The following is a 27,398-nucleotide window of genomic DNA, read 5'->3' on the forward strand; positions in this document are numbered from 1 at the left end:
TCTTGATCCACAACCAGAACTGGACCACTTTTGGACATTGGACTTTGGACTATTTTTGGACTAAATAAGTCCAAAATGTGATTATGTCCACATTTAGACCCCAGAGAAGAGGTCTTTTAAACGTCTCACTAAAATACCTTTTTGAATTGCACTAGATGTCTCTGCGTTATCTGATGCAAGAGAAAACAAGTGCTACGAAGCTCGAGGAAGAATACAAACTAATGGGACTCAAGGTAACCAAGCTGAGCTGTATTTCCTTAGTCTTTTTGGTTACCTGTAGCAGCAAGATGTAAATGGTCTGGATTTATATAGCGCTTCTCAAGTCACTGAAGACCTCCCAAAGCACTTTACAATGTGCTTCACACTTTACCCATTCACACACTCACACACCCATAGGCAGTCAGCCTCCAAATGTTTTGAGGATAATCAAGATGCTAAATGGTAAATGGTCTGCATTTCTACAGCGCTTTTAGAGTCAATAAAGACCTCCCAAAGCGCTTTAAAATGTGCTTCACACTTATCCATTCAGACACACACTCACACACCAATAGGGAGTCAGCCTCCAAACGTTTTGAGGACAATGAAGATGCTAAATTGTAAATGGTCTGCATTTCTATAGCGCTTTTTAAGTCACTTGAGACCTCCCAAAGCGCTTTACAATGTGCTTCACACTTACTCATTCACACACACACTCAAACACCAATGGCGGCGTCAGCCATGCAAGGCAACTACCTACTATCGGGGGCATTAAGGATTCAGTGTCTTGCCCAAAGACACTTCGACATATAATACAGAGGAGCCGGGAATCGAACCTGAGCGCTTTACTCCAATGCCGCGCCAAAGATATCTGTCAATTCTGTCAACTCCCTCTAGGCGGGGCTAGTGTTATGTAAAATGAATGTTGATTTCTCGACCTATTCATATTATAGTTTATGTACTTCTGATTAAGATTTAATATCATTATTTTAAGGAACAAAACTTGTTTTTACCACTAGATGGTGCCGAATAATACATAGAGTCCTTTTGAATGTAAAGTAGTCCAATTTTCCAAGGCATTGGAAGTTTATGTCCGGATATTCAAGAGGCCGGGTCCCCAAACTATCATCCGGTGGGCCGCAATTGGCCCCCGGGCCGTACGTTTACGACCCCGATTTACCTGTAGCAGACGTTTTCGGTGCAGGGGTTGTGAACTTTGACGATGACGAAAACGTGCTGGAAATGGGATCGGATGCTTTTAGGGGTGAAGGGGAGGGCCCCCGGCTCCTGGAACACGATGGTCACGATGTCGTTTCCGATGTGCCGTTTACGAAGTAGCTGGAAAAAAACGAAAAAGGGAAAAAAAATGGAGGTCAGAACAAAACACATTTCTGGTTATCGGCACCGATATTTGGGAATTTGAGGGATATCGGTATCAGCATTTTCTTTCATTTGATGAGCCGATGATTAAGTCTCATGCAGCCGAGACACCCTCCTCTCTCCTCGCTACCCACCCCTTCTTATTGTATGTCTGTGTTCGTGATAGAAAAGCGTGTTTACGATTAGGAGATCACGTAAAAAGTGGAGCTAACGTGTTTTAGAGAGATACGCTGAGGTGGAGAATGATAAATTAGCTCTTATCATAACATGAGTTGGTCAATAAAGCGTGTCTGTTTAGGATTGAGATAGAGCATGAAAAGGACGCTGAAGTGGAAGTGATCAGCTTTGTCTAGTTAGATGTCTAGGTAGATAGATAGATGTCTTGATAGATGTCTAGATAGATAGATGACAAGATAGACGGACAGACAGACAGACGGACAGACAGACGGACAGACAGACAGACAGATGGATAAAAATCTAGATGGATAAAAGTCTAGATAGATAGATAGATAGATAGATAGATAGATAGATAGATAGATAGATAGATAGATAGATAGATAGAAGTCTACATAAATAAGTCTAGATAGATACTAGTCTAGATAGACGGATAGAAGTCTAGATAGACAGATAGAAGTCTAACAGACAGATAATAATAATAATAATAATAATTTCCTTGTATTGTCATTCTGTGTAACAATGTACACAGAACGAAATGTCGATTGCATCTGACCCGATGCAGCCGCAGCCAAGAGAGGGCGCCGCCGACCACTTTTTAAGTCTTAGGAATGACTCGGCCGGGGCGCGAACCCGAACCTCCCAGTCTCAAAGCGGGCGCCTTACCATCTAGGCTACTGAGCTGGTAGATAGAAGTCTAGATAGATAGATGGAAAAATAGATAGATAGAAGTCTAGATAGAAGTCTAGATAGATAGAAGTCTAGATAGATAGATAGAGATAGATAGATAGAGATAGATAGAAGTCTAGATAGATAGAAGTCTAGATAGATAGATAGAAGTCTAGATAGACAGATAGATAGAAGTCTAGATAGATAGATAGGTGTCTAGATAGATAAGTCTAGATAGACAGATGGATAGAAGTCTAGATAGAAGTCTAGATAGAAGTCTAGATAGATAGATAGATAAATAGATAGATAAATAGATAGAAGTCTACATAGATAAGTCTAGATAGATAGAAGTCTAGATATATAGATAAAAGTCTAGATAGATGGATAGAAGTCTAGATAGACAGATAGATAAAAGTCTAGATAGATAGATAGATAGATAGATAGATAGATAGATAGATAGATAGATAGATAGATAGATATAGATAGATAGAAGTCTAGTTAGACAGATAGATAGAAGTCTAGATAGAAGTCTAGATAGATAGAAGTCTAGATAGATAGATAGATAGATAGATAGATAGATAGATAGATAGATAGATAGATAGATAGATAGATAGATAGATAGATAGATAGATAGATAGATAGATAGATAGAAGTCTACATAGATAAGTCTAGATAGATAGAAGTCTAGATATATGGATAGAAGTCTAGATAGATGGATAGAAGTCTAGATAGACAGATAGATAAAAGTCTAGATAGAAGTCTAGATAGAAGTCTAGATAGATAGATAGATAAATAGATAGACATTTCCAGCAGTATCCTTGTGTTTAAAAATCAAATGATAAAATAAAGAACAAATGAATTCAAAAGATTCCAAATATGAAAACGAAGGAGAAAAATCCCGAGCGCAGGTTGTCGGCACCGTCCGTTGTCGGGCAACGTTGGCGATCCTTTCCTTCGTGTTGTTAGCGTCGACGGTTTTGGTTGCCACGGCGACGCTCACCGTTTTCAATCACGGCAGCTTCACGTAGCACCCAGACAAAAAAAGGGGGGGATATTTTGGGGAGGGGGGAGAATAGATCAAAAATGCTCACCTGTTGTGGGTTATTGGGCGTGTAGGGCAGCATGGTGGAAACGTGAAACATCAACTCGTAGTCCTTATAAGTCGTGTAGAGAGAATGCGTCCCCGTCGAATCGGCTGAGGAACATAGGGTAAGTCGCGTCCCAATACCGAAAATAATATATATGAAGGTTGAAAGTGCTTTTTAGACAGGGTCATCGATTATAAAAAAGGGTCGAAAGGGAGGAAGAGGATAACAGAGAAGAAGAATATAATGATAGGAAAGGAAATAGGGAAAGAATGAAAAAGAAGAGAGAAAAAGAGAAAACAAGAGTAAAAGGGGAAGGAAACAAGGAGAAAAGAGAGAAAAAGAGAAAACAAGAGTAAAAGGGGGAAGGAAACAAAGAGGGAAGATAGATAAAGAGAAAACGAGAGTAAAAGGGGAAGGAAACAAAGAGGGAAGATAGAAAAAGAGAAAACAAGAGTAAAAGGGGGGAGGAAACAAAGAGAAAAGAAGAATGAAAAAGAAAGACTGAAAAAGGAAGTAAAGTGAAAAATGAAACAAAATCAAAAGAAAAAAAGATAAAAAGGAGCAAAGGAAAAAAGAAGAAAAAAGAAAAATGAGGAAAAGAAAAGACAAGGGGAAAAGGAGTCAAAATGAAGGTAAAGGGGAACATGAAACAAAAAAAATTTAAAAAAAGAAAGAAAAGATAAACAAAAAAGAGAATAAGAGAGAAAAGAAAAAAATGAGAAAGATGAAATAATAATAAAAGGAAAGAAAAATTAGAAAAAAGAGAAAACAAGAGTAAAAGGGGGAAGGAAACAAAGAGAAAGGAAGAATGAAATAGGAAAAGTGTAAAAAAGAAGGTAAAGGGAAAAATGAGAAATGAAAAGTTAAAAGGAGGAAAGGAAAAAGCCAAAAGAGGAAAAAAGAAAAATGAGGAAAAGAAGAGACAAGGGGAAAATTTTGACAAGGAGTCAAAATGAAGGTAAAGGGGAACATGAAACAAAAAAAATGTAAAAAAAGAAAATTAATAACAAGGGGAGAAACAAAAGAGAAAATAAGAGGGAAAAGAACAAATTAAAACTGAAAAAAAAATCAGCAAAAACAAAAGGGAAAAGTAAAAACAGAAAAAGGACAATGAAAGGGAAAAGGGGAAAAGCAGAAAAAGAAAAAAATATGACATAAGGAAATAAAGAAAGACAGAGGGAAAAGGGGGAACAAGCAAAAAAAATGAGAAAAAAGACAAAGAAAAGTGATAAAAGAGAGAAAAACAAAGGAAACAAGAGGAAAAGAAGGAAAACAATGGAGAAAATCGTATTGACAAGAAAAAACAGAGAGAAAAAGAAGTAAAAGGGACAAAATGGAATAAAGAATGGAAAAGAGCGATAGAAAGGGGGATAAAACACAAAAAAAGAGAAAAGGAAAAAGATCCGTTCTTACTTTTGTTATCCAGCTGCGCTCTGTATTTGGCAAATCCTTTGAGGGGAACCCTTTGTCCCAGGAGGTCCAAAAACTCCTCTAGGGGCGCTCCCGCGCTCTCGTTGTTGTACATTTCTTCTTCGCTGCTTTGGCCGGCCTTGCAATAGAGGACGCCCACTTTGTGCTGGAAACTTAACTGCAAGGACAAATGGAGCCGTCAGTGCCGTCCACACCTATCGTGCCTTGGCCTTTGAGTATTCTTTCTCTCTCTCTCTTCCTCTCAGTCTCTCTATTTCTTCTTCTCTTTATTTCTTTACCCTTTTTGTCTCCATCTCTGGCTCTCTATTTCTTCTTTCTTTCCCTCCCTATTTTTTTCTTTCTTTCTCTTCCTCTCAGTCTCTCTACTTCTTTTTCTCTTTATTTCTTTACCCTTTTTGTCTCCCTAAATGGCTCTCTATTTCATCTCTCTTTCTCTCCCTATTTTTCTCTTTCTTTCCCTCTGACTTTCTCTTTTTTCACTCTGTCTTTGTCTCTTTTTCCTTTTCTTTTTCTTCCTTCTTTTCTCACAGTCTTGCTCTATCCTGCCCTCTCTCCTTCTCTTTAATTTACTAGTGTGGCCCTTGTGAGAGTTTTTGTTTACAATGGGGGCACCAAGCTTAAACCTCTCTCTCTCTCTCTGTCTCTTCGTGTTTCTCTCTCTCTCTCTCTCTCTCTCTCTCTCTCTCACTGTTCTTCTAATAGTTCTCTCTCTTGTCCTCACTATTTTTTCTCCTTCATTCTTTTTTCTCTCTTTTATCCACTTTCTCTGTATTTTTCAATTCCTTTTCTCTTTCATTCTCAATTATTCTCTCTCTCTCTCTCTGTCTCTCTCTGTCTCTCTCTTTACCTTTACTCTCTTTTTCTCTCCCTCGCTGTTCTTCTAATAGTTCTCTTCATTCTCAATTATTCCCTCTCTCTCTTTCTCCTCTCTCTCTGTTTTCTCTCTTTTTCTCTTCCTCTGTGTATTTCTATCTATTTTTCATTTACTCTCTCTCTCTATCACTTCTATTTTCCTTACTATTTATGTATTATTCTCTTTCTCTCTCTCTCTCTCTCTGTAATATCATATTCTAATTCACTTCAGGGTTGCCTTGACAACTGCTACCCCAGGTGGTCGGCAGGAGGGGTGAGTATTACAGTATGTTGAACTATCAAGAATCATTTGTTCCACCCAAATTTCGCAACATAAAAGTATTGGGATCGATCTCTACTTTAGAGTTGACAAAAGTAAGATTGCTCAATCCTCGTTGTGACTTGTTTTTAATTTGTTGATTCATTCTAAAAAATACTCTATTTTTCTTTTCTTTGTCTTTTCTAATGGAGTAACAAAAGCTCTCCTCTTCCGCCATTGATCTTTTTGACGCTTCCACCAAAACATAAAGTCAAAGAGCAAAAACCTCGAGAAAACGAAAAAACTCCGAAAAGTATCATGTCGAGGAGGTCATCGTCTCCCGCATCTGTTGTCATGGCGATTTTCTCCATCAGTCGCTAAAGTGTCAGCGGTGACAGAAGGCCATGACTCCGTGTTGAAGTGGCGGCGAAGGCAAAATCAGCCGGCTTCCTTCGACCAGGGTGGGTTGTCGAGCGACGGGTCGGTAGTATCAACCCACGAAAACACATTCGTGGCTGTCGTTGGGAAATATGGACTGCGATCCCTCGTTTATCGGTGTTTAACCACTTAACGGCTTGGGCATCATAGTTGGAAAACCAGTGAGACGATAGCTCGAAGCCTTAACCATTACACCTAGTCGAATTTGATCGCAATCTGAAAAACTAAACATCGTATTTGACACATGAACTTTGGACAATTTTTTAGACATTGTGAAAGAGTTGTAAATGTTTGACTTTTCTTTCCAGAAGTCTGTACAAAGACTGTGCACATTTACGCCTAATAACGGTGTGTAGAAATGAATCACAAATTGTCTTGGGCATATTCAAGTTCGGTTCTGATTTCAATACATATACAGTGCCATCTAGTGGTCAAAATGATATACCCACTACAAAAAAATGGAGATTCTAGATTTTTTACACACTATCCAATACATTTCATCAAAATAAATGGTAAATAGTCTGCTTTTATATAGCGCTTTTCCTCTATGGTACAGTTTGCTGAATCAAATTAAAATACTTAATACTCTGTACTCAAACTAGGTAAATACTTAATTTTGTGGTAATAACTAAAATTCAAGAGATTCAAGAGAGAACTAGAGAGAGAGAGGGAGAAGGGAGAGATAAGAGAGAAGATAGAAAGAAGAGAGATATAAAAGAGAAGGAGAGAGAGAGAGAGAGAGAGAGAGAGGAGAGAAGAGAGAGATAAGAGAGAAGAGAGTGAAGAGAGAAGAGAGGGAAGAGAGATAGCGAGATAGCGAGACAGAGAGACAGGGATAAGAGAGAAGAGAGAAGAGAGAAGAGAGAGATAATATAGAAGAGAGAGAGAGAGAGGAGAGAGGAGCAAAGAGAGAGAGATAAGAGAGAGGAGAGAAGAGAGCGATAAGAGAGAGGGAGGGATAGAGCGAAAGAGAAAAGAGAGATATATAAGAGAGAGATAAGACAGGGATAAGAGAGATAGGGAGAGAAAGGGAGAAGGGAGATATAAGAGAGAGGAGAGAAAGAAGAGAGATATAAGAGAGAGGGAGAGAGAGAGAGAGAAAGAGGAGAGAGAGAAGAGAGATAGAGAGAAGAGAGAAGAGAGAAGAGAGAAGAGAGAAGAGAGAAGAGAGAAGAGAGAAGAGAGAAGAGAAAAGATAGAGATAAGATAGAAGAGAGAGAGATAAAATAGAAGAAGAGAGAGATAAGAGAGAGTAAGAGAGAAAGAAGAGAGAAAGTAAAAGTAAAAATGTAATAAATCACATTATAAATCGACAACATTTGGAGTTCTCCGATTCGCTACTGCTGCTAAGCAACTATGATCCCTCTGCCAAATTGTGGCACTCCACTGCTCGATGGCCAACAAATACCAGGCACCGTATACTTTCCCATGATCTACCAGTACTACCTCAGTGATCCACGGGTAGATCGCGACGTCATTCAGTATCCGGGACGGTGTTCTAAATTTCTCCTGTTATTCAGCGCGTCAACCTTCTGAGATAACGTAGCGTGTTTTTAGTGTCTAAAAATAAAAATAGAAGCGATCCCAAAGCATCCCATCTACAAAATGTCAAATTTTTCAGACCGATGGTCTTTAATCAGGCTTTACACTCCGCTGCTTTGCGGTAAAATCAGGTCTTCTCCGGGGTTCGTACATCTATTTCCAAATTCAAGCTATCATTAGTATGAGTGTGATAGGCCATAAATCAGTCATAATTCATAACATTTCATTAATTGCAAGAATGCCAAGAATAGAATTACATAAATCATAGGTTCTGTAAATATCATGAGTGTGATAGGCCATAAATCAATCATAATTCATAAAAAAATCAGGAATTGCAAGAATGCAAAGAATGACAGCCATAAATCATCCTATAACTCATTAGTATGAGTGTGATAGGCCATAAATCAGTCATAATTCATAAAATTTCATTAATTGCAAGAATGCCAAGAATAGAATTACATAAATCATTGGTTCTGTAATTATCATGAGTGTGATAGGCCATAAACCAATCATAATTCATAAAAATTCAGAAATTGCAAGAATGCAAAGAATGACAGCCATAAATCATCCTGTAACTCATTAGTATGAGTGTGATAGGCCATAAATCAGTCATAATTAATAAGATGTCATTAATTGCAGGAATGCCAAGAATAGAATTACATAAATCATAGGATCTGGAATTATCATGAGTGTGATAGGCCATAAATCAGTCATAATTCATAGAAAATCAGGAATTCCAAGAATGCAAAGAATGACAGCCATAAATCATCCTGCAACTCATTAGTATGAGTGTGATAGGCCATAAATCAGTCATAATTCATAACATTTAATTAATTGCAAGAATGCCAAGAATAGAATTACATAAATCATAGGTTCTGTAATTATCATGAGTGTGATAGGCCATAAATCAGTCATAATTCATAAAATTTCATTAATTGCAAGAATGCCAAGAATAGAATTACATAAATCATAGGTTCTGTAATTATCATGAATGTGATAGGCCATAAACCAATCATAATTCATAAAAATTCAGGAATTGCAAGAATGCAAAGAATGACAGCCATAAATCATCCTGTAACTCATTAGTATGAGTGTGATAGGCCATAAATCAGTCATAATTAATAAGATGTCATTAATTGCAGGAATGCCAAGAATAGAATTACATAAATCATAGGATCTGGAATTATCATGAGTGTGATAGGCCATAAATCAGTCATAATTCATAGAAAATCAGGAATTCCAAGAATGCAAAGAATGACAGCCATAAATCATCCTGCAACTCATTAGTATGAGTGTGATAGGCCATAAATCAGTCATAATTCATAACATTTAATTAATTGCAAGAATGCCAAGAATAGAATTACATAAATCATAGGTTCTGTAATTATCATGAGTGTGATAGGCCATAAATCAGTCATAATTCATAAAATTTCATTAATTGCAAGAATGCCAAGAATAGAATTACATAAATCATAGGTTCTGTAATTATCATGAATGTGATAGGCCATAAACCAATCATAATTCATAAAAATTCAGGAATTGCAAGAATGCAAAGAATGACAGCCATAAATCATCCCGTAACTCATTAGTATGAGTGTGATAGGCCATAAATCAGTCATAATTAATAAGATGTCATTAATTGCAGGAATGCCAAGAATAGAATTACATAAATCATAGGATCTGGAATTATCATGAGTGTGATAGGCCATAAATCAGTCATAATTCATAGAAAATCAGGAATTCCAAGAATGCAAAGAATGACAGCCATAAATCATCCTGCAACTCATTAGTATGAGTGTGATAGGCCATAAATCAGTCATAATTCATAACATTTAATTAATTGCAAGAATGCCAAGAATAGAATTACATAAATCATAGGTTCTGTAATTATCATGAGTGTGATAGGCCATAAATCAGTCATAATTCATAAAATTTCATTAATTGCAAGAATGCCAAGAATAGAATTACATAAATCATAGGTTCTGTAATTATCATGAATGTGATAGGCCATAAACCAATCATAATTCATAAAAATTCAGGAATTGCAAGAATGCAAAGAATGACAGCCATAAATCATCCTGTAACTCATTAGTATGAGTGTGATAGGCCATAAATCAGTCATAATTAATAAGATGTCATTAATTGCAGGAATGCCAAGAATAGAATTACATAAATCATAGGATCTGGAATTATCATGAGTGTGATAGGCCATAAATCAGTCATAATTCATAGAAAATCAGGAATTCCAAGAATGCAAAGAATGACAGCCATAAATCATCCTGCAACTCATTAGTATGAGTGTGATAGGCCATAAATCAGTCATAATTCATAACATTTAATTAATTGCAAGAATGCCAAGAATAGAATTACATAAATCATAGGTTCTGTAATTATCATGAGTGTGATAGGCCATAAATCAGTCATAATTCATAAAATTTCATTAATTGCAAGAATGCCAAGAATAGAATTACATAAATCATAGGTTCTGTAATTATCATGAATGTGATAGGCCATAAACCAATCATAATTCATAAAAATTCAGGAATTGCAAGAATGCAAAGAATGACAGCCATAAATCATCCTGTAACTCATTAGTATGAGTGTGATAGGCCATAAATCAGTCATAATTAATAAGATGTCATTAATTGCAGGAATGCCAAGAATAGAATTACATAAATCATAGGATCTGGAATTATCATGAGTGTGATAGGCCATAAATCAGTCATAATTCATAGAAAATCAGGAATTCCAAGAATGCAAAGAATGACAGCCATAAATCATCCTGCAACTCATTAGTATGAGTGTGATAGGCCATAAATCAGTCATAATTCATAACATTTAATTAATTGCAAGAATGCCAAGAATAGAATTACATAAATCATAGGTTCTGTAATTATCATGAGTGTGATAGGCCATAAATCAGTCATAATTCATAAAATTTCATTAATTGCAAGAATGCCAAGAATAGAATTACATAAATCATAGGTTCTGTAATTATCATGAATGTGATAGGCCATAAACCAATCATAATTCATAAAAATTCAGGAATTGCAAGAATGCAAAGAATGACAGCCATAAATCATCCCGTAACTCATTAGTATGAGTGTGATAGGCCATAAATCAGTCATAATTAATAAGATGTCATTAATTGCAGGAATGCCAAGAATAGAATTACATAAATCATAGGATCTGGAATTATCATGAGTGTGATAGGCCATAAATCAGTCATAATTCATAGAAAATCAGGAATTCCAAGAATGCAAAGAATGACAGCCATAAATCATCCTGCAACTCATTAGTATGAGTGTGATAGGCCATAAATCAGTCATAATTCATAACATTTAATTAATTGCAAGAATGCCAAGAATAGAATTACATAAATCATAGGTTCTGTAATTATCATGAGTGTGATAGGCCATAAATCAGTCATAATTCATAAAATTTCATTAATTGCAAGAATGCCAAGAATAGAATTACATAAATCATAGGTTCTGTAATTATCATGAATGTGATAGGCCATAAACCAATCATAATTCATAAAAATTCAGGAATTGCAAGAATGCAAAGAATGACAGCCATAAATCATCCTGTAACTCATTAGTATGAGTGTGATAGGCCATAAATCAGTCATAATTAATAAGATGTCATTAATTGCAGGAATGCCAAGAATAGAATTACATAAATCGTAGGATCTGGAATTATCATGAGTGTGATAGGCCATAAATCAATCATAATTCATACAAATTCAGGAATTGCAAGAATGCAAAGAATGACAGCCATAAATCATCCTGTAACTCATTAGTATGAGAGTGATAGGCCATAAATCAGTCATAATTCATAAAATTTCATTAATTGCAAGAATGCCAAGAATAGAATTACATGAATCATAGGTTCTGTAATTATCATGAATGTGATGGGCCATAAATCAATCATAATTCATAAAAAATCAGGAATTGCAAGAATGCAAAGAATGACAGCCATAAATCATCCTTCATAAAAAATCAGGAATTGCAAGAATGCAAAGAATGACAGCCATAAATCATCCTGCAACTCATTAGTATGAGTGTGATAGGCCATAAATCAGTCATAATTAATAACATTTAATTAATTGCAAGAATGCCAAGAATAGAATTACATAAATCATAGGTTCTGTAATTATCATGAATGTGATAGGCCATAAATCAATCATAATTCATAAAAAAATCAGGAATTGCAAGAATGCAAATAATGACAGCCATAAATCATCCTGTAACTCATTAGTATGAGAGTGATAGGCCATAAATCAGTCATAATTCATAAAATTTCATTAATTGCAAGAATGCCAAGAATAGAATTTTCATAAATCATAGGTTCTGCAATTATCATGAGTGTGATAGGCCATAAATCACACTCATACAGCCCACTAACGAGGAGCCAAAAGAACCGGTTTTCTAAACCGAGCTGTCCTCTTAAGTACGGCCAGTACATTTGACATGACAACGGCGAAATTAAAAGCTAGCAGTGTTGGCGTCATTTTTACACACTTTAAAAAAAAGGAAACATGGCAATGGCAACAATTTCAAGAATTAGGCTTGCCTTACTGAGATTCAAAGATGGATGTCACTTAATTTTTTTGCGCCTAAACCCAGAAAAACTGAAAAAACTGTCGTGAGTTGTTTTCAAACACTACCTAGACAAATATAATATCACCCATAGGGACTCGGTCAAAAATCTAGGTGATATATTTGATCCTAATCTGTCGTTTCAGTCACACGTGAAAAATATTACTAGAATAGCTTTCTACCACCTCCGTAATATTGCGAAGATTCGTTCGATGCTGTCCCAATCAGACGCAGAGGTTTTAATTCATGCTGTATTGGCCAACTTGCACTGGCTCCCAGTCCACTTAAGATGTGACTTTAAGGTTCTCTTATTAACATATAAATGTTTGCATGGGCTTGCACCCTCTTATCTCTCTGATTTGATTTCTCCCTATGTTCCTGCACGGAGAGCGTTCTCCATCCCGGGCCCCGGTGTTATGGAACGCCCTGCCTCCGGAGATAAGATCTGCAACCTCAATGGAAGTTTTTAAATCGAGGCTTAAAACACACTTTTATTCCAAAGCTTATGATTGATGCCCACCTCATATTCTGTATTATCCTGTCTTTTTCCGACTTCCTGCCTGGTGGTGATATAAAGGAGAAGGACGATTTGAGATGAGTCAGCGGACCAGCGTTTGACCTGAAGCATGTGAACGCCTGAGTGGACCAGCTGGCAGAGACCGTCATAGAATTTCTGGACTAGTTTACAGGCTGAGGGGGTCGCTGCTGTCGTGCACTTTACGGACAAATTTTCAACTAGTACCTAGTGTTTACTATGTTTGTGTACTGTAATGCTAAATGTAATTCACCCTGGTCATCCTGGAAGGGGGATAACCACTTGTGAGGTCCCTTCTCAAGGTTTCTTTTTCCTCACGCTGAGGTTTTGAGTTGTTCCTTGCCCGTATGTTGGTTTAATAATAATAATAATAATTTCCTTGTATTGTCATTCTGTGTAACAATGTACACAGAACGAAATGTCGATTGCACCTGACCCGTTGTAGCGAGCCGATGCAGCCGCAGCCAACAGAGGGCGCCGCCGACCACTTTTTAAGTCTTAGGAATGACTTGGCCGGGGCGCGAACCACCGACCTCCCAGTCTCAAAGCGGGCGCCTTACCATCTAGGCTAGATCAGGTAATTGTAAATTTTCCTGAGCCTTTTCAAGGATTTCAAGCACCCGTACGAACCCCGATCCCTGACTCACCCCTTGTTCGTCCAACTTGATGAGTTGTTCGGGGACTTTGGGCGAGTTGATGGCGAGCTTCAAGCATTGAATGTTGAGTTCTGGGATAACGTATTCCAGGACTTCCTTCAGAGGTAAGCCTCGCGCCGTGCCGTGGCGAGCCGTGGACGGGATGGCGTCTTCCAAGATGGCGCCCCGCAGGGTGGTCAGCTGGAACGAGACACATTGAGTTTCTACTTTTAGCCGCCGTCAAAAAAGGCATCACGTTACTCATCGCGAGAAAGTCATTTAAAAAAACATCCGATTTACTTGATGTGGCCAAAACAGAGATATTTCAGATAGATAGAAAGATAAATGTTTGTATAGATAGATGCCTAGATAGATAGTTATAGATAGCTAAATGCCTAGATAGATAGTTATAGATAGCTAGATGGCTATAGATAGATAGATGCCTAGATAGATAGATGCCTAGATAGATGCCTAGATAGATGCCTAGATAGATAGATAGATAGATAGATAGATAGATAGATAGATAGATAGATAGATAGATAGATAGATAGATAGATAGATAGATAGATAGATAGATAGATAGATAGATAGATAGATAGATAGATAGATAGATAGATAGATAGATGGCTATAGATAGCTAGATATATAGCTAGATAGATAGATAGATTTCTAGATATATGTCTAGATAGCTAGATGTCTAGATAGATAGATGTCTAGATAGATAGATGTCTAGATAGATAGATGTCTAGATAGATAGATGTCTAGATAGATAGATAGATAGATAGATAGATAGATAGATAGATAGATAGATAGATAGATAGATAGATAGATAGATAGATAGATAGATAGATAGATAGATAGATAGATAGATGTCTAGATAGATAGAGAGATAGATAGAGAGATGCCTAGATAGATAGCTAGATGGCTATAGATAGCTATAGCTAACTAGATGGCTATAGATAGCTAGATATATAGCTAGATAAATAGATAGATTTCTAGATAGATGTCTAGATAGCTAGATAGATGTCTAGATGTCTAGATAGATAGATAGAGAGATGCCTAGATAGATAGCTATAGATAGCTAGATGGCTATGGATAGCTATAGATAACTAGATGGCTATAGATAGCTAGATATATAGCTAGATAGATGTCTAGATAGATGTCTAGATAGATAGATGTCTAGATAGATAGATAGATGTCTAGATAGATGTCTAGATAGATGTCTAGATAGATAGATAGATGTCTAGATAGATGTCTAGATAGATGTCTAGATAGATAGATAGATAGATGTCTAGATAGATAGAGAGATAGATAGAGAGATGCCTAGATAGATAGCTAGATGGCTATAGATAGCTATAGCTAACTAGATGGCTATAGATAGCTAGATATATAGCTAGATAGATAGATAGATTTCTAGATAGATGTCTAGATAGCTAGATAGATAGATGTCTAGATAGATAGAGAGATGCCTAGATAGATAGCTATAGATAGCTAGATGGCTATAGATAGCTAGATGGCTATAGATAGCTATAGATAACTAGATGGCTATAGATAGCTAGATATATAGCTAGATAGATGTCTAGATAGATAGATGTCTAGATAGATAGATGTCTAGATGTCTAGATAGATAGATAGATAGATAGAGAGATGCCTAGATAGATAGCTATAGATAGCTAGATGGCTATAGATAGCTAGATATATAGCTAGATAGATGTCAGGATAGATAGATGTCTAGATAGATGTCTAGATGTCTAGATAGATAGATAGATAGATAGATAGATAGATAGATAGATAGACGAGGGGTTAAATAGTGACAGAGAACCAATCAGACCTCAAAAATGAAAAATAAAATAAAATGAAAACAAGATGTTTTTGGAAAATGTCAACCTCACAAGTTAAAAAAACAAAGAAATGCAAACCAGATGATCAAAAAAGAAAAAAAAAGAAAATCAATTTGACCTTGAAATAAAAACTAGATACGTTTTGGAAACTCAAAAATTGTGGGTAGCAATTTGGACCTTAATAATGAAAAATACATTGAATTGAAATTTAGACTTCGTAAATGTCAGGAACCAGAACTGGATCAGGACCCAAATGCGTGACGTTTCGCACACAAGCCTTTTATTTTACGGGAAATTGGGAGTCATGCACATTAGGCAGCGGTCTGGGGTGAAATGATAGGAAGCCAGAGGCCAACGAGATCGATACCAAATGCCCGGGTTGATACCGGACAGCTGGGGTCCATACCGGACAGGACGGGACTGACAAGATAGATAACGAATCAGGACATCAAAAATAAACAGGAGAAACTACACCAGAACGAAATACCAACAGGAAAGAGGACAGAGTCAAAACCCACGTCTTGCGGGGCAGAGGTTCGTTGACGGACTGACAAAGGAAGAGTGAGAGCACTGAGCTTAAATAGACGGAAAGCCAATCTGTCAAACAGCCGCAGCTGGTGCCACACGGGCGGGGCCAATTGGGCGCCATGGCAACTGTGACAGTAAAGAAAAAAACTAAATAATCTTGGACCTCATGAATTAAAAAAAAAAAGAATGTGAAGCAGATGATCCAAAATGAAAAAAAGAACCCACCAGGAAAAAGTGACCTTGAAAAAAAATGTTCGATATCAAATATCAATAATGCCACAACTCATTTCCTTAATCACAATTGCCAAACTCAGTTGCATGAATATGACAGGTCAAAAATCAATCAGAATTCGCAAAACATTTTCCAGGAACGTCAAAAACACATCATACCAGTCATAAATCTTAATCCAATCATGTTCTATGAACGACAATAAACATCATTCACATACTCAAATACTTGACGCTATTGCTGTTTTGACACTTTTATGACAGGAAGAGTGTTATAAAACAATCCGACTCGACAGATTTATGACCCTTTTGACGGAAGACCGATCGGATCTCCCTCTCTCACATTAATGGCACGGAAAGACCACTTAACCCGGAGTGTTCCGTTGTACTCCTTGAATAATTCACGACGGTAGACGTTAATGCTGCCCGTCGGAGCCGTAATAAGCCGCTGCCCCGAATAGCGCGCCGCAATTGTTTTATGACCGCCTCTTCCATGGGAAAACATGAAAGCGCCCGCTTTAATATCGGTACGAAATGTTTGGAGCCGTTATCAAATGATCGTGTTCCAGACACGATGACCTACATGGACGGAGAGAACACGGAGATCTACAGAACCGGGTCACGGATTTAAATATTCCCGCATCGACACCGGAAGAGAGAAATAGAGGGCGCAGTTTGAATTTATTTTGCCAAAGAAGAATTAATCAACACCTAGGGTGTAATTTGTCCCATTTTGGGAAGTTTTGGACATGTTGAAATAAGGAAAAAATGGGGTAAACACAAGTTGCAAAGAATGACGGTCATAAATCATCATTTTTATAACTCATTTGCAGAAATATGGCAGGTCGTAAATCAACTTTAATCCATACAGAAATTCCAATAGTTTCAGGAATGTTAGGATTGCCTAAAATGCATATGATTAGTCATAAATCATAGTTCCTGTAACTCATTAGTATGAGTGTGATAGGCCATAAATCAGTCATAATTCATAAAATTTCATTAATTGCAAGAATGCCAAGAATAGAATTACAGAAATCATAGGTTCTGTAATTATCATCAGTGTGATAGGCCATAGATCAATCATAATTCATAAAAATTCAGAAATTGCAAGAATGCAAAGAATGACAGCCATAAATCATCCTGTAACTCATTAGTATGAGTGTGATAGGCCATAAATCAGTCATAATTCATAAAATTTAATTAATTGCAAGAATGCCAAGAATAGAATTACATAAATCATAGGTTCTGTAATTATCATGAGTGTGATAGGCCATAGATCAATCATAATTCATAAAAATTCAGGAATTGCAAGAATGCAAAGAATGACAGCCATAAATCATCATTTTTATAACTCATTTGCAGGAATATGGCAGGTCTTAAATCAACCGTCAACCGGAATCCATACAGAAATTCCAATGGTTTCAGGAATGTTAGGGTTTTTTGACAATTTTATGACAGGAAGAGTCATAAAACAATTGAACTTGAAAAGTTAATGACCCTCCGTATAAAAGCAAATGTCAGGTCATAAATCAATAACAATTCCTAAAGAACCAAGAAACAGAAAAACAATTTCACGACAGATGGAGGGTCATAAAACAATTGAATTTGAAAAGTTGATGACCCTTCGTATAAAAGCTGAATGGTATCCCTCTTCAAATGTGTTGCTAAAGGTTGAAGCAAACATGTTGAACATACGAGCTTGATTAATATAAATCGTCAATCAATCATTTTTCATAATGGAATTTCAAGAATCCCAAGAATGCACATATTTACAGTCATAAAGCAGAATATTCATAATTCATTTGCATGCAAAGGGCAGCTCATAGATCAAAAACAATTCCCAAAGCAATTTCAGGAATGCCAAGAATGCATATAATTACAGTCGTAAATCCTAATCATATAGCTTTTTTGACAATTTCACGACAGATGGAGGATCATAAAACAATTGAACTTGAAAAGTTGATGACCCTTTGTATAAAAGCTGCAAATGTCAGGTCAATAACAATTCCTAAAGCAATTTCCATAATGCTAAAAATGCCTATAATTACAGTCGTGAGTCTTAATTGTACTGCTCTTTTGACAATTTCACGACAGACGGAGGGTCATAAAACAATTGAACTTGAAAAGTTGATGACCCTTTGTATAAAATCTGCAAATGTCAGGTCAATAACAATTCCTAAAGCGATTTCCATAATGCTAAAAATGCCATAATTACAGTCGTGAGTCTTAATTGTACTGCTCTTTTGACAATTTCACGACAGACGGAGGGTCATAAAACAATTGAACTTGAAAAGTTGAGGACCCTTTGTATAAAATCTGCAAATGTCAGGTCAATAACAATTCCTAAAGCGATTTCCATAATGCTAAAAATGCCTATAATTACAGTCGTGAGTCTTAATTGTACTGCTCTTTTGACAATTTCACGACAGACGGAGGGTCATAAAACAAGTGAACTTGAAAAGTTGAGGACCCTTTGTATAAAATCTGCAAATGTCAGGTCAATAACAATTCCTAAAGCGATTTCCATAATGCTAAAAATGCCTATAATTACAGTCGTGAGTCTTAATTGTACTGCTCTTTTGACAATTTCACGACAGACGGAGGGTCATAAAACAATTGAACTTGAAAAGTTGAGGACCCTTTGTATATAATCTGCAAATGTCAGGTCAATAACAATTCCTAAAGCGATTTCCATAATGCTAAAAATGCCTATAATTACAGTCGTGAGTCTTAATTGTACTGCTCTTTTGACAATTTCACAGCAGATGGAGGGTCATAAAACAATTGAACTTGAAAAGTTAATGACCCTACGTATAAAAGCTGCAAATGTCAGGTCATACATCAATAACAATTCCTAAAGCGATTTCCATAATGCTAAAAATGCCTATAATTACAGTCGTGAGTCTTAATTGTACTGCTCTTTTGACAATTTCACGACAGACGGAGGGTCATAAAACAATTGAACTTGAAAAGTTGATGACCCTTTGTATAAAATCTGCAAATGTCAGGTCAATAACAATTCCTAAAGCGATTTCCATAATGCTAAAAATGCCATAATTACAGTCGTGAGTCTTAATTGTACTGCTCTTTTGACAATTTCACGACAGACGGAGGGTCATAAAACAATTGAACTTGAAAAGTTGAGGACCCTTTGTATAAAATCTGCAAATGTCAGGTCAATAACAATTCCTAAAGCGATTTCCATAATGCTAAAAATGCCTATAATTACAGTCGTGAGTCTTAATTGTACTGCTCTTTTGACAATTTCACGACAGACGGAGGGTCATAAAACAAGTGAACTTGAAAAGTTGAGGACCCTTTGTATAAAATCTGCAAATGTCAGGTCAATAACAATTCCTAAAGCGATTTCCATAATGCTAAAAATGCCTATAATTACAGTCGTGAGTCTTAATTGTACTGCTCTTTTGACAATTTCACGACAGACGGAGGGTCATAAAACAATTGAACTTGAAAAGTTGATGACCCTCCGTATAAAAGCTGCAAATGTCAGGTCATAAATCAATAACAATTCCTAAAGCGATTTCCATAATGCTAAAAATGCATATAATTACAGTCGTGAGTCTTAATTGTACTGCTCTTTTGACAATTTCACGACAGACGGAGGGTCATAAAACAAGTGAACTTGAAAAGTTGAGGACCCTTTGTATAAAATCTGCAAATGTCAGGTCAATAACAATTCCTAAAGCGATTTCCATAATGCTAAAAATGCCTATAATTACAGTCGTGAGTCTTAATTGTACTGCTCTTTTGACAATTTCACGACAGACGGAGGGTCATAAAACAATTGAACTTGAAAAGTTGATGACCCTTTGTATAAAATCTGCAAATGTCAGGTCAATAACAATTCCTAAAGCGATTTCCATAATGCTAAAAATGCCTATAATTACAGTCGTGAGTCTTAATTGTACTGCTCTTTTGACAATTTCACGACAGACGGAGGGTCATAAAACAAGTGAACTTGAAAAGTTGAGGACCCTTTGTATAAAATCTGCAAATGTCAGGTCAATAACAATTCCTAAAGCGATTTCCATAATGCTAAAAATGCCTATAATTACAGTCGTGAGTCTTAATTGTACTGCTCTTTTGACAATTTCACGACAGACGGAGGGTCATAAAACAATTGAACTTGAAAAGTTGATGACCCTCCGTATAAAAGCTGCAAATGTCAGGTCATAAATCAATAACAATTCCTAAAGCGATTTCCATAATGCTAAAAATGCATATAATTACAGTCGTGAGTCTTAATTGTACTGCTCTTTTGACAATTTCACGACAGACGGAGGGTCATAAAACAAGTGAACTTGAAAAGTTGAGGACCCTTTGTATAAAATCTGCAAATGTCAGGTCAATAACAATTCCTAAAGCGATTTCCATAATGCTAAAAATGCCTATAATTACAGTCGTGAGTCTTAATTGTACTGCTCTTTTGACAATTTCACGACAGACGGAGGGTCATAAAACAATTGAACTTGAAAAGTTGATGACCCTTTGTATAAAATCTGCAAATGTCAGGTCAATAACAATTCCTAAAGCGATTTCCATAATGCTAAAAATGCCATAATTACAGTCGTGAGTCTTAATTGTACTGCTCTTTTGACAATTTCACGACAGACGGAGGGTCATAAAACAATTGAACTTGAAAAGTTGAGGACCCTTTGTATAAAATCTGCAAATGTCAGGTCAATAACAATTCCTAAAGCGATTTCCATAATGCTAAAAATGCCTATAATTACAGTCGTGAGTCTTAATTGTACTGCTCTTTTGACAATTTCACGACAGACGGAGGGTCATAAAACAAGTGAACTTGAAAAGTTGAGGACCCTTTGTATAAAATCTGCAAATGTCAGGTCAATAACAATTCCTAAAGCGATTTCCATAATGCTAAAAATGCCTATAATTACAGTCGTGAGTCTTAATTGTACTGCTCTTTTGACAATTTCACGACAGACGGAGGGTCATAAAACAATTGAACTTGAAAAGTTGATGACCCTCCGTATAAAAGCTGCAAATGTCAGGTCATAAATCAATAACAATTCCTAAAGCGATTTCCATAATGCTAAAAATGCATATAATTACAGTCGTGAGTCTTAATTGTACTGCTCTTTTGACAATTTCACGACAGACGGAGGGTCATAAAACAATTGAACTTGAAAAGTTGAGGACCCTTTGTATAAAATCTGCAAATGTCAGGTCAATAACAATTCCTAAAGCGATTTCCATAATGCTAAAAATGCCATAATTACAGTCGTGAGTCTTAATTGTACTGCTCTTTTGACAATTTCACGACAGACGGAGGGTCATAAAACAATTGAACTTGAAAAGTTGATGACTTTTTTTTTTTTATAAAAGCTGAATGGTACCCTCTCTCTAAATGTGTTGCTGGAGAATGACGCAAATATGTCTAGGATACGAAATTTAATTCTGTTTTGGAACTTTACCGAGGTGTTTCGACTTGGGGGGGGTTAGGTTTGTGGTGGCAAAACCAAGAAATCAACGCTCCGCCGATCCTCAAATTCGAGCCGGCGTGCCAGCAGAAGCATCGGCGGCGTGACCCACTTCCGTGCCGTTATCTGGGGAAAGCGGCCGAGAGCGGGGACGGCGCTAGATATCGGTGACATTTGCTTGCCGACACATCTGTCCGCACTGAATTATTCATGGCCCGAGACCACCAAAGCATCTATCAGGGAGGGGGGGCCCGAACCAGCAGGGACCGTGAGATGGAGCGATCCCAGCGCGGGGGGGGGGAGGTTATTAATGGGGGCCGTGCGTGCCGGGGGCCGGGAAACGGTTCCTGCGGGACTGACCGATCGGACGGTGGCGGGGACGGAACCGACAGACCTCGTTCTGGTGATTAATGTGGATGAGGAGAGGAGGAGCTTCTGTTTGAAGCGCTCCGGGAAACGTAAAGGCTTTAAAAATGTTTTTTTTTTAAAAACAAAAACAAAAAACAACAGTTCAAACCGTGAAAACTGAAAAAAAAAAAAAAAAAAAGAAACTTTGATGCCTGTAAAAGTAAAAACAAAACAAAAAGATGGGGAAATTTGGACCATGAAAAAGAAAACGGAAAAAAGTACGACAGTTCAGGCCTTACAAAACTAAAATAAAAAAGAAACTTCGATCCGTGTAAAATAAAAAAAAAATTGGGGGTAATTAAGACTATAAAAATGAAAAAATTATAAAAAAAAAAAAAAAAAGGAGGACAGTTCAGACCCTGAAAACTAAAATAAAAACAAGGAAAATTTGATCCCAGTAAAATTAAAAACAAAAAGAAAAAAGTGGGGAAATTCGGAGTATAAAAAAGAAAAAAAAAAGAAAAAACAGTTCAGACCTTGAAAACTAAAATAAAAACAAGGAAAATTTGATCCCCGTAAAATTAAAAAATAAATAAAAAAGGGGAAATTTGTAGTAAAAGAATGTAAAAAAAGATTTTAAAAAGTACGACAGTTCAGACCCTAAAAAGCTAGAATAAAAACAAGGAAAGTTTGATCCCTGTAAAATTTCAAAAAAAACAAAAAAACGGGGAAATTTGGAGTACAAAAATGAAAAAAGATGGAAAAAAGTATGACAGTTAAGACCTCGAAAACTAAAATAAAAACAAGGAAAATTTGATCCCTGTAAAATTTAAAATGAAAGGGGGAAATTTGGAGTATAAAAATGAAAGAAATGAAAAAAAGTACATTTCAGACCTTAAAAAAGTAAAATAAAAACAAGGAAAATTTGATCCCTGTAAAATAAAAAAAAATTGGGGAAAATGTGGACTATAAAAATGAAAAAAGATGAAAAAAATTACGAGAGTTCAGACCCTAAAAAGCTAGAATAAAAACAAGGAAACTTTGATCCCTGTAAAAAAATTTAAAAAAAGGGGGAAATTTGCAGTACAAAAATGAAAAAAAAAAGATTTGAAAAAAGTACAACAGTTCAGACCTTGAAAACTAAAATAAAAACAAGGAAAATGTAATCCCTGTAAAATTAAAAAAAACAAAAAAAGGGGATATTCGGAGTACAAAAAAGAAAAAAAATGAAAAAAAGTACGACAGTTTAGACTTTGAAAACTAAAATAAAAAAAGGACACTGTTCCCTGTAAAATAAAATAAAAAATATTGGGAAAATATAAACTTCAAAATGGAATTCAATAATTTTGCCAAAAAATAGTCCAGCAAAATTAAAAAAATATAAATATTTTTAATATTTAAAAAAAAAGAATTTTTGAATTGTATAAAATTGATCCCCTGCAAAAAAATTTAGATAAATGGGAATATTAAGACCTTGAAATTGAAAAAAATATAAGGATGGAGGTTTTTGGAAATTGAAAAAAACAATTTACGATAATAAATACAACATTGAAAACTAGAAAACTAAAACCAAGCAAACATTGGTTCCAATAAAAATAAACATAAATCAATTTGAATAAGTTAGGGCCTGGAAAAAAAAATGGAAAATTTAGCAAATCCAGTTTTTTAATCCAGTTTTGGAAATTTGGACCACAAAAATAAAAATAATTTCTTTTTTTTGTTGGCGGTCCAACTATTTCACTTGGACCGCCAACATTTTAAAAATTCTAGATTTTGAAAAAGTTTGGGAAAAAAGGTCGATTTTGGAACATTTGGATCAAAAAAATTAAAATAATTTCCATCGTCTGATAGTTTGGCAATTAAAAATAATAAAAATGAAAAAAAAATAATAATAATTTGGACATCTAAATGAACCAGCCAAAGATCAATTTGAGAAAGTTTGGACCTAAAATAAACCCCAACAAATAAAAATGTTGACGTCATAAATAAAATAAATTTCAGAAATATTGGACTGAAAAAAAAAAGTGAATAAATAAATAGATTTGTGCAAGCTTAGACCTTAAAAAAAATCTAAATGACTGACTCAATTTTAGCAAAGTTTGACCGCAAAAACTAAAATAGTTTTTTTTCTGAAAATGTGGACGATGAAAATAAAATAAAATGAATTTAGTCGTGGACAACCAAATAAACAAACTATATTTTTGAGAACATTTGGATATAAAGGGAAATATTTGAAAGAAATAAACAAAAAACATCAACATCTCTTTCAAAGTTTATGACCCCTAAAAAATGAGACATTTGTTTACCTGACTGGTCCTGAAGGTGACCCGATAGTTGTACTGCGTTCCGTCTTTGTCCTTTCCGTCGTCCAGACGTTCCCGGCGGACGCTCACCGCTACCGGGCCGAGATGCTCGTCCACGCCAAAATAATTTTGGTGTTCTGCGCACACGTTGACAAAAACAATGAACGAGGGAGACGTAGTAACTGTTATTTTCCCCTTTAACCCCGTAACGTTCCTGTACAACTGGCCTACGATCCCGATCCGAGACGTAGCCAAAGTCAATGAAATGCTCTTCTTGGAGCGTTTGGGAATACGGACTGAAATAATCACTTTGAGTCATCTGAGTTGGAAAGCACAGAAATAGAAGGTTTTTATTCTCGCCCGAATTTTTAGACATTGTGAAAGAGTTGTAAATATTTGACTTCTCTCTCCAGAAGTCTATCACTGATTGTGCACACTTGCATGTAATAATAATGCAAAAATTCTATCAGGAGTGGCTTTTCATTTTGCGGTCTATTCGTTCATCTGCATATTGTTTTTTTCAGAATGTCATTGGCACTTCATGCATATTACAAAGAGTGAGAGAGGAGACAGGAACAAGTTGTGCTATTTCTATAAAAAAATCAGAATAAGTTCTAAAGAGAAACTGCAAGCCAAGCTCTCTAATGCCTATGTACATTAGGAAGAGGTAGAAAGGAAACGGCTTAAAGAACATTACAGCATAGCTCTTTTTTGGATCATATTTGGCTGTTATCAGTCCGATAACTAATCGGCTCCAGAAAAAAACTTCTTAACACAAACAACGGCTTTAAAAGTCAAGCTTCAACCCAAAGATTAGAATAATGGTCCGAAAAAACATTCAGATATATGCTATATGAGAGAGTGAACAAGCTAAGTAATATAAAAAAATGAAATGTCAGAACCAGAACGGAAACAGGACCCAATTGCGTTACGTTTCTCACAATTTTTATTCAAGGAAAGAGGACGGGCTGCCAGGCGCAGGAAGCAGGTCGCTCTGAACGCGGAACAGGATCTTCCGTGGCGGAAGATGGCGGTGTCAGGGACGGAAAAACGGGTCAGTGGCCGGGACAACAGAGCAAAGGCGTGGTCGTAAGCGAGTCGTAAGCCAGGCAAGGAGAGTAGACATGATCGGGGACAAAAGAGGTGGAAAGCCGGGACGGGAGAGTAGACGGGGTCAAGATCAAAAACAGATCGAAGCCGGGGGACAGACAGGAGCAAAAACAGGTGGGAGTCAGGGTCGAAAAAAGGCTTGCCTTGTGTTAACTGAGGTTCGCAGACGGACTGACAACAGGGGACAGATAGGAGTGGGTTTAAATAGGGACAGAGAGCCAATCAGAGTGAAGCATATGACATGAAAGGTATTTATTGCCATTATACAACGGTATAACAAAACATAATTAAAACAAATGAAAAAAAAATCTAAACGTTCTTAGCAAAAATCAAGCGAGGCCGAGAAAATCGCATTGTTTGGGTCAGCGCTCACGAGACCAATTCCCGCGAACGCATCGCTAACTGTCATTTCTCATATTAATGAAGCACATTTCATTATGAATAATGAATGAACGCAACGGAGGTTAGGCGGGGTTATCCATGTGAGGAATGCAAGGAGTGTAAGGAGGGTAAATAGGGGGGAATGCTCGGGGGCCAGGGGTCAAACGTGAGTTGGGGGCCAACTGATGGTGTCAAGTGTGGCGGGGATTTTTATTGTAGGTTTTTTATTTTTAAACCTACATGAGGGCAAGGAAAAACTCAAAAACCTCATCATGAGGAAAATGAAGAAACCTTGAGGAGGGACAGTCTCAAAGGGCTTCACAGACCACAGACTATTGCAAACCACAGACTATTATGACACCATCCCCTGATCTAAAACCTACATGAGGGCAAGGAAAAACCCCAAAACCTCAACATGAGGAAAATGAAGAAACCTTGATAAGAGACAGTCTCAAAGGGCTGCACAGACCACAGACTATTGCAAACTACAGACTACTATGACACCATCCCCTGATCTAAAACCTACATGAGGGCAAGGAAAAACTCAAAAACCTCATCATGAGGAAAATGAAGAAACCTTGAGGAGGGACAGTCTTAAAGGGCTGCACAGACCACAGATTATTGCAAACCACAGACTATTATGACACCATCCCCTGATCTAAAACCTACATGAGGGCAAGGAAAAAACTCAAAAACCTCAACATGAGGAAAATAAAGAAACCTTGAGAAGGGACAGTTTCAAAGGGCTTCAGAGACCACAGACTATTGCAAACCACAGACTGTTATGACACATCCCCTGATCTAAAACCTACATGAGGGCAAGGAAAAACTCAAAAACCTCAACATGAGGAAAATAAAGAAACTTTGAGAAGAGACAGTCTCAGAGGGCTGCACAGACCACAGACTATTGCAAACCACAGACTATTATGACACCTTCCCCTGATCTAAAACCTACATGAGGGCAAGGAAAAACTCCAAAACCTCAACATGAGGAAAATGAAGAAACCTTGAGAAGAGACAGTCTCAAAGGGCTGCACAGACTATTGCAAACTACAGACTACTATGACACCATCCCCTGATCTAAAACCTACATGAGGGCAAGGAAAAACTCAAAAACCTCAACATGAGGAAAATGAAGAAACCTTGATAAGAGACAGTCTCAAAGGGCTGCACAGACCACAGACTATTGCAAACTACAGACTACTATGACACCATCCCCTGATCTAAAACCTACATGAGGGCAAGGAAAAACTCAAAAACCTCATCATGAGGAAAATGAAGAAACCTTGAGGAGGGACAGTCTTAAAGGGCTGCACAGACCACAGATTATTGCAAACCACAGACTATTATGACACCATCCCCTGATCTAAAACCTACATGAGGGCAAGGAAAAACTCCAAAACCTCAACATGAGGAAAATGAAGAAACCTTGAGAAGAGACAGTATCAAAGGGCTGCACAGACTATTGCAAACTACAGACTACTATGACACCATCCCCTGATCTAAAACCTACATGAGGGCAAGGAAAAACTCAAAAACCTCAACATGAGGAAAATAAAGAAACTTTGAGAAGAGACAGTCTCAGAGGGCTGCACAGACCACAGACTATTGCAA

At 36.7% G+C, this 27,398-nt stretch overlaps 1 protein-coding gene across 5 annotated transcripts in view; it reads right to left on the bottom strand.

Annotated features, from left to right (window-relative positions):
* sipa1l2a (signal-induced proliferation-associated 1like 2, genome duplicate a) overlaps positions 1-27,398 on the bottom strand; it is a 172,446-nt gene that overhangs the window by 53,865 nt on the left and 91,183 nt on the right. For all 5 annotated transcript variants that reach the window (XM_088350959.1, XM_088350957.1, XM_088350958.1 and 2 more), the window contains 5 exons: positions 24,297-24,430; positions 13,593-13,781; positions 4,701-4,875; positions 3,291-3,394; positions 1,157-1,314 (listed from right to left, as the gene is read on the bottom strand). In XM_088350959.1, the coding sequence (XP_088207085.1) occupies positions 1,157-1,314; positions 3,291-3,394; positions 4,701-4,875; positions 13,593-13,781; positions 24,297-24,430 (760 nt within the window). The remainder of the gene's footprint in view (positions 1-1,156; positions 1,315-3,290; positions 3,395-4,700; positions 4,876-13,592; positions 13,782-24,296; positions 24,431-27,398) is intronic.

Source organism: Urocampus carinirostris, chromosome 13 (genome assembly GCF_059441175.1).
Source record: "Urocampus carinirostris isolate Australia breed hairy pipefish chromosome 13, RoL_Ucar_1.0, whole genome shotgun sequence".
In the NCBI taxonomy this organism is placed as follows: domain Eukaryota; kingdom Metazoa; phylum Chordata; class Actinopteri; order Syngnathiformes; family Syngnathidae; genus Urocampus; species Urocampus carinirostris.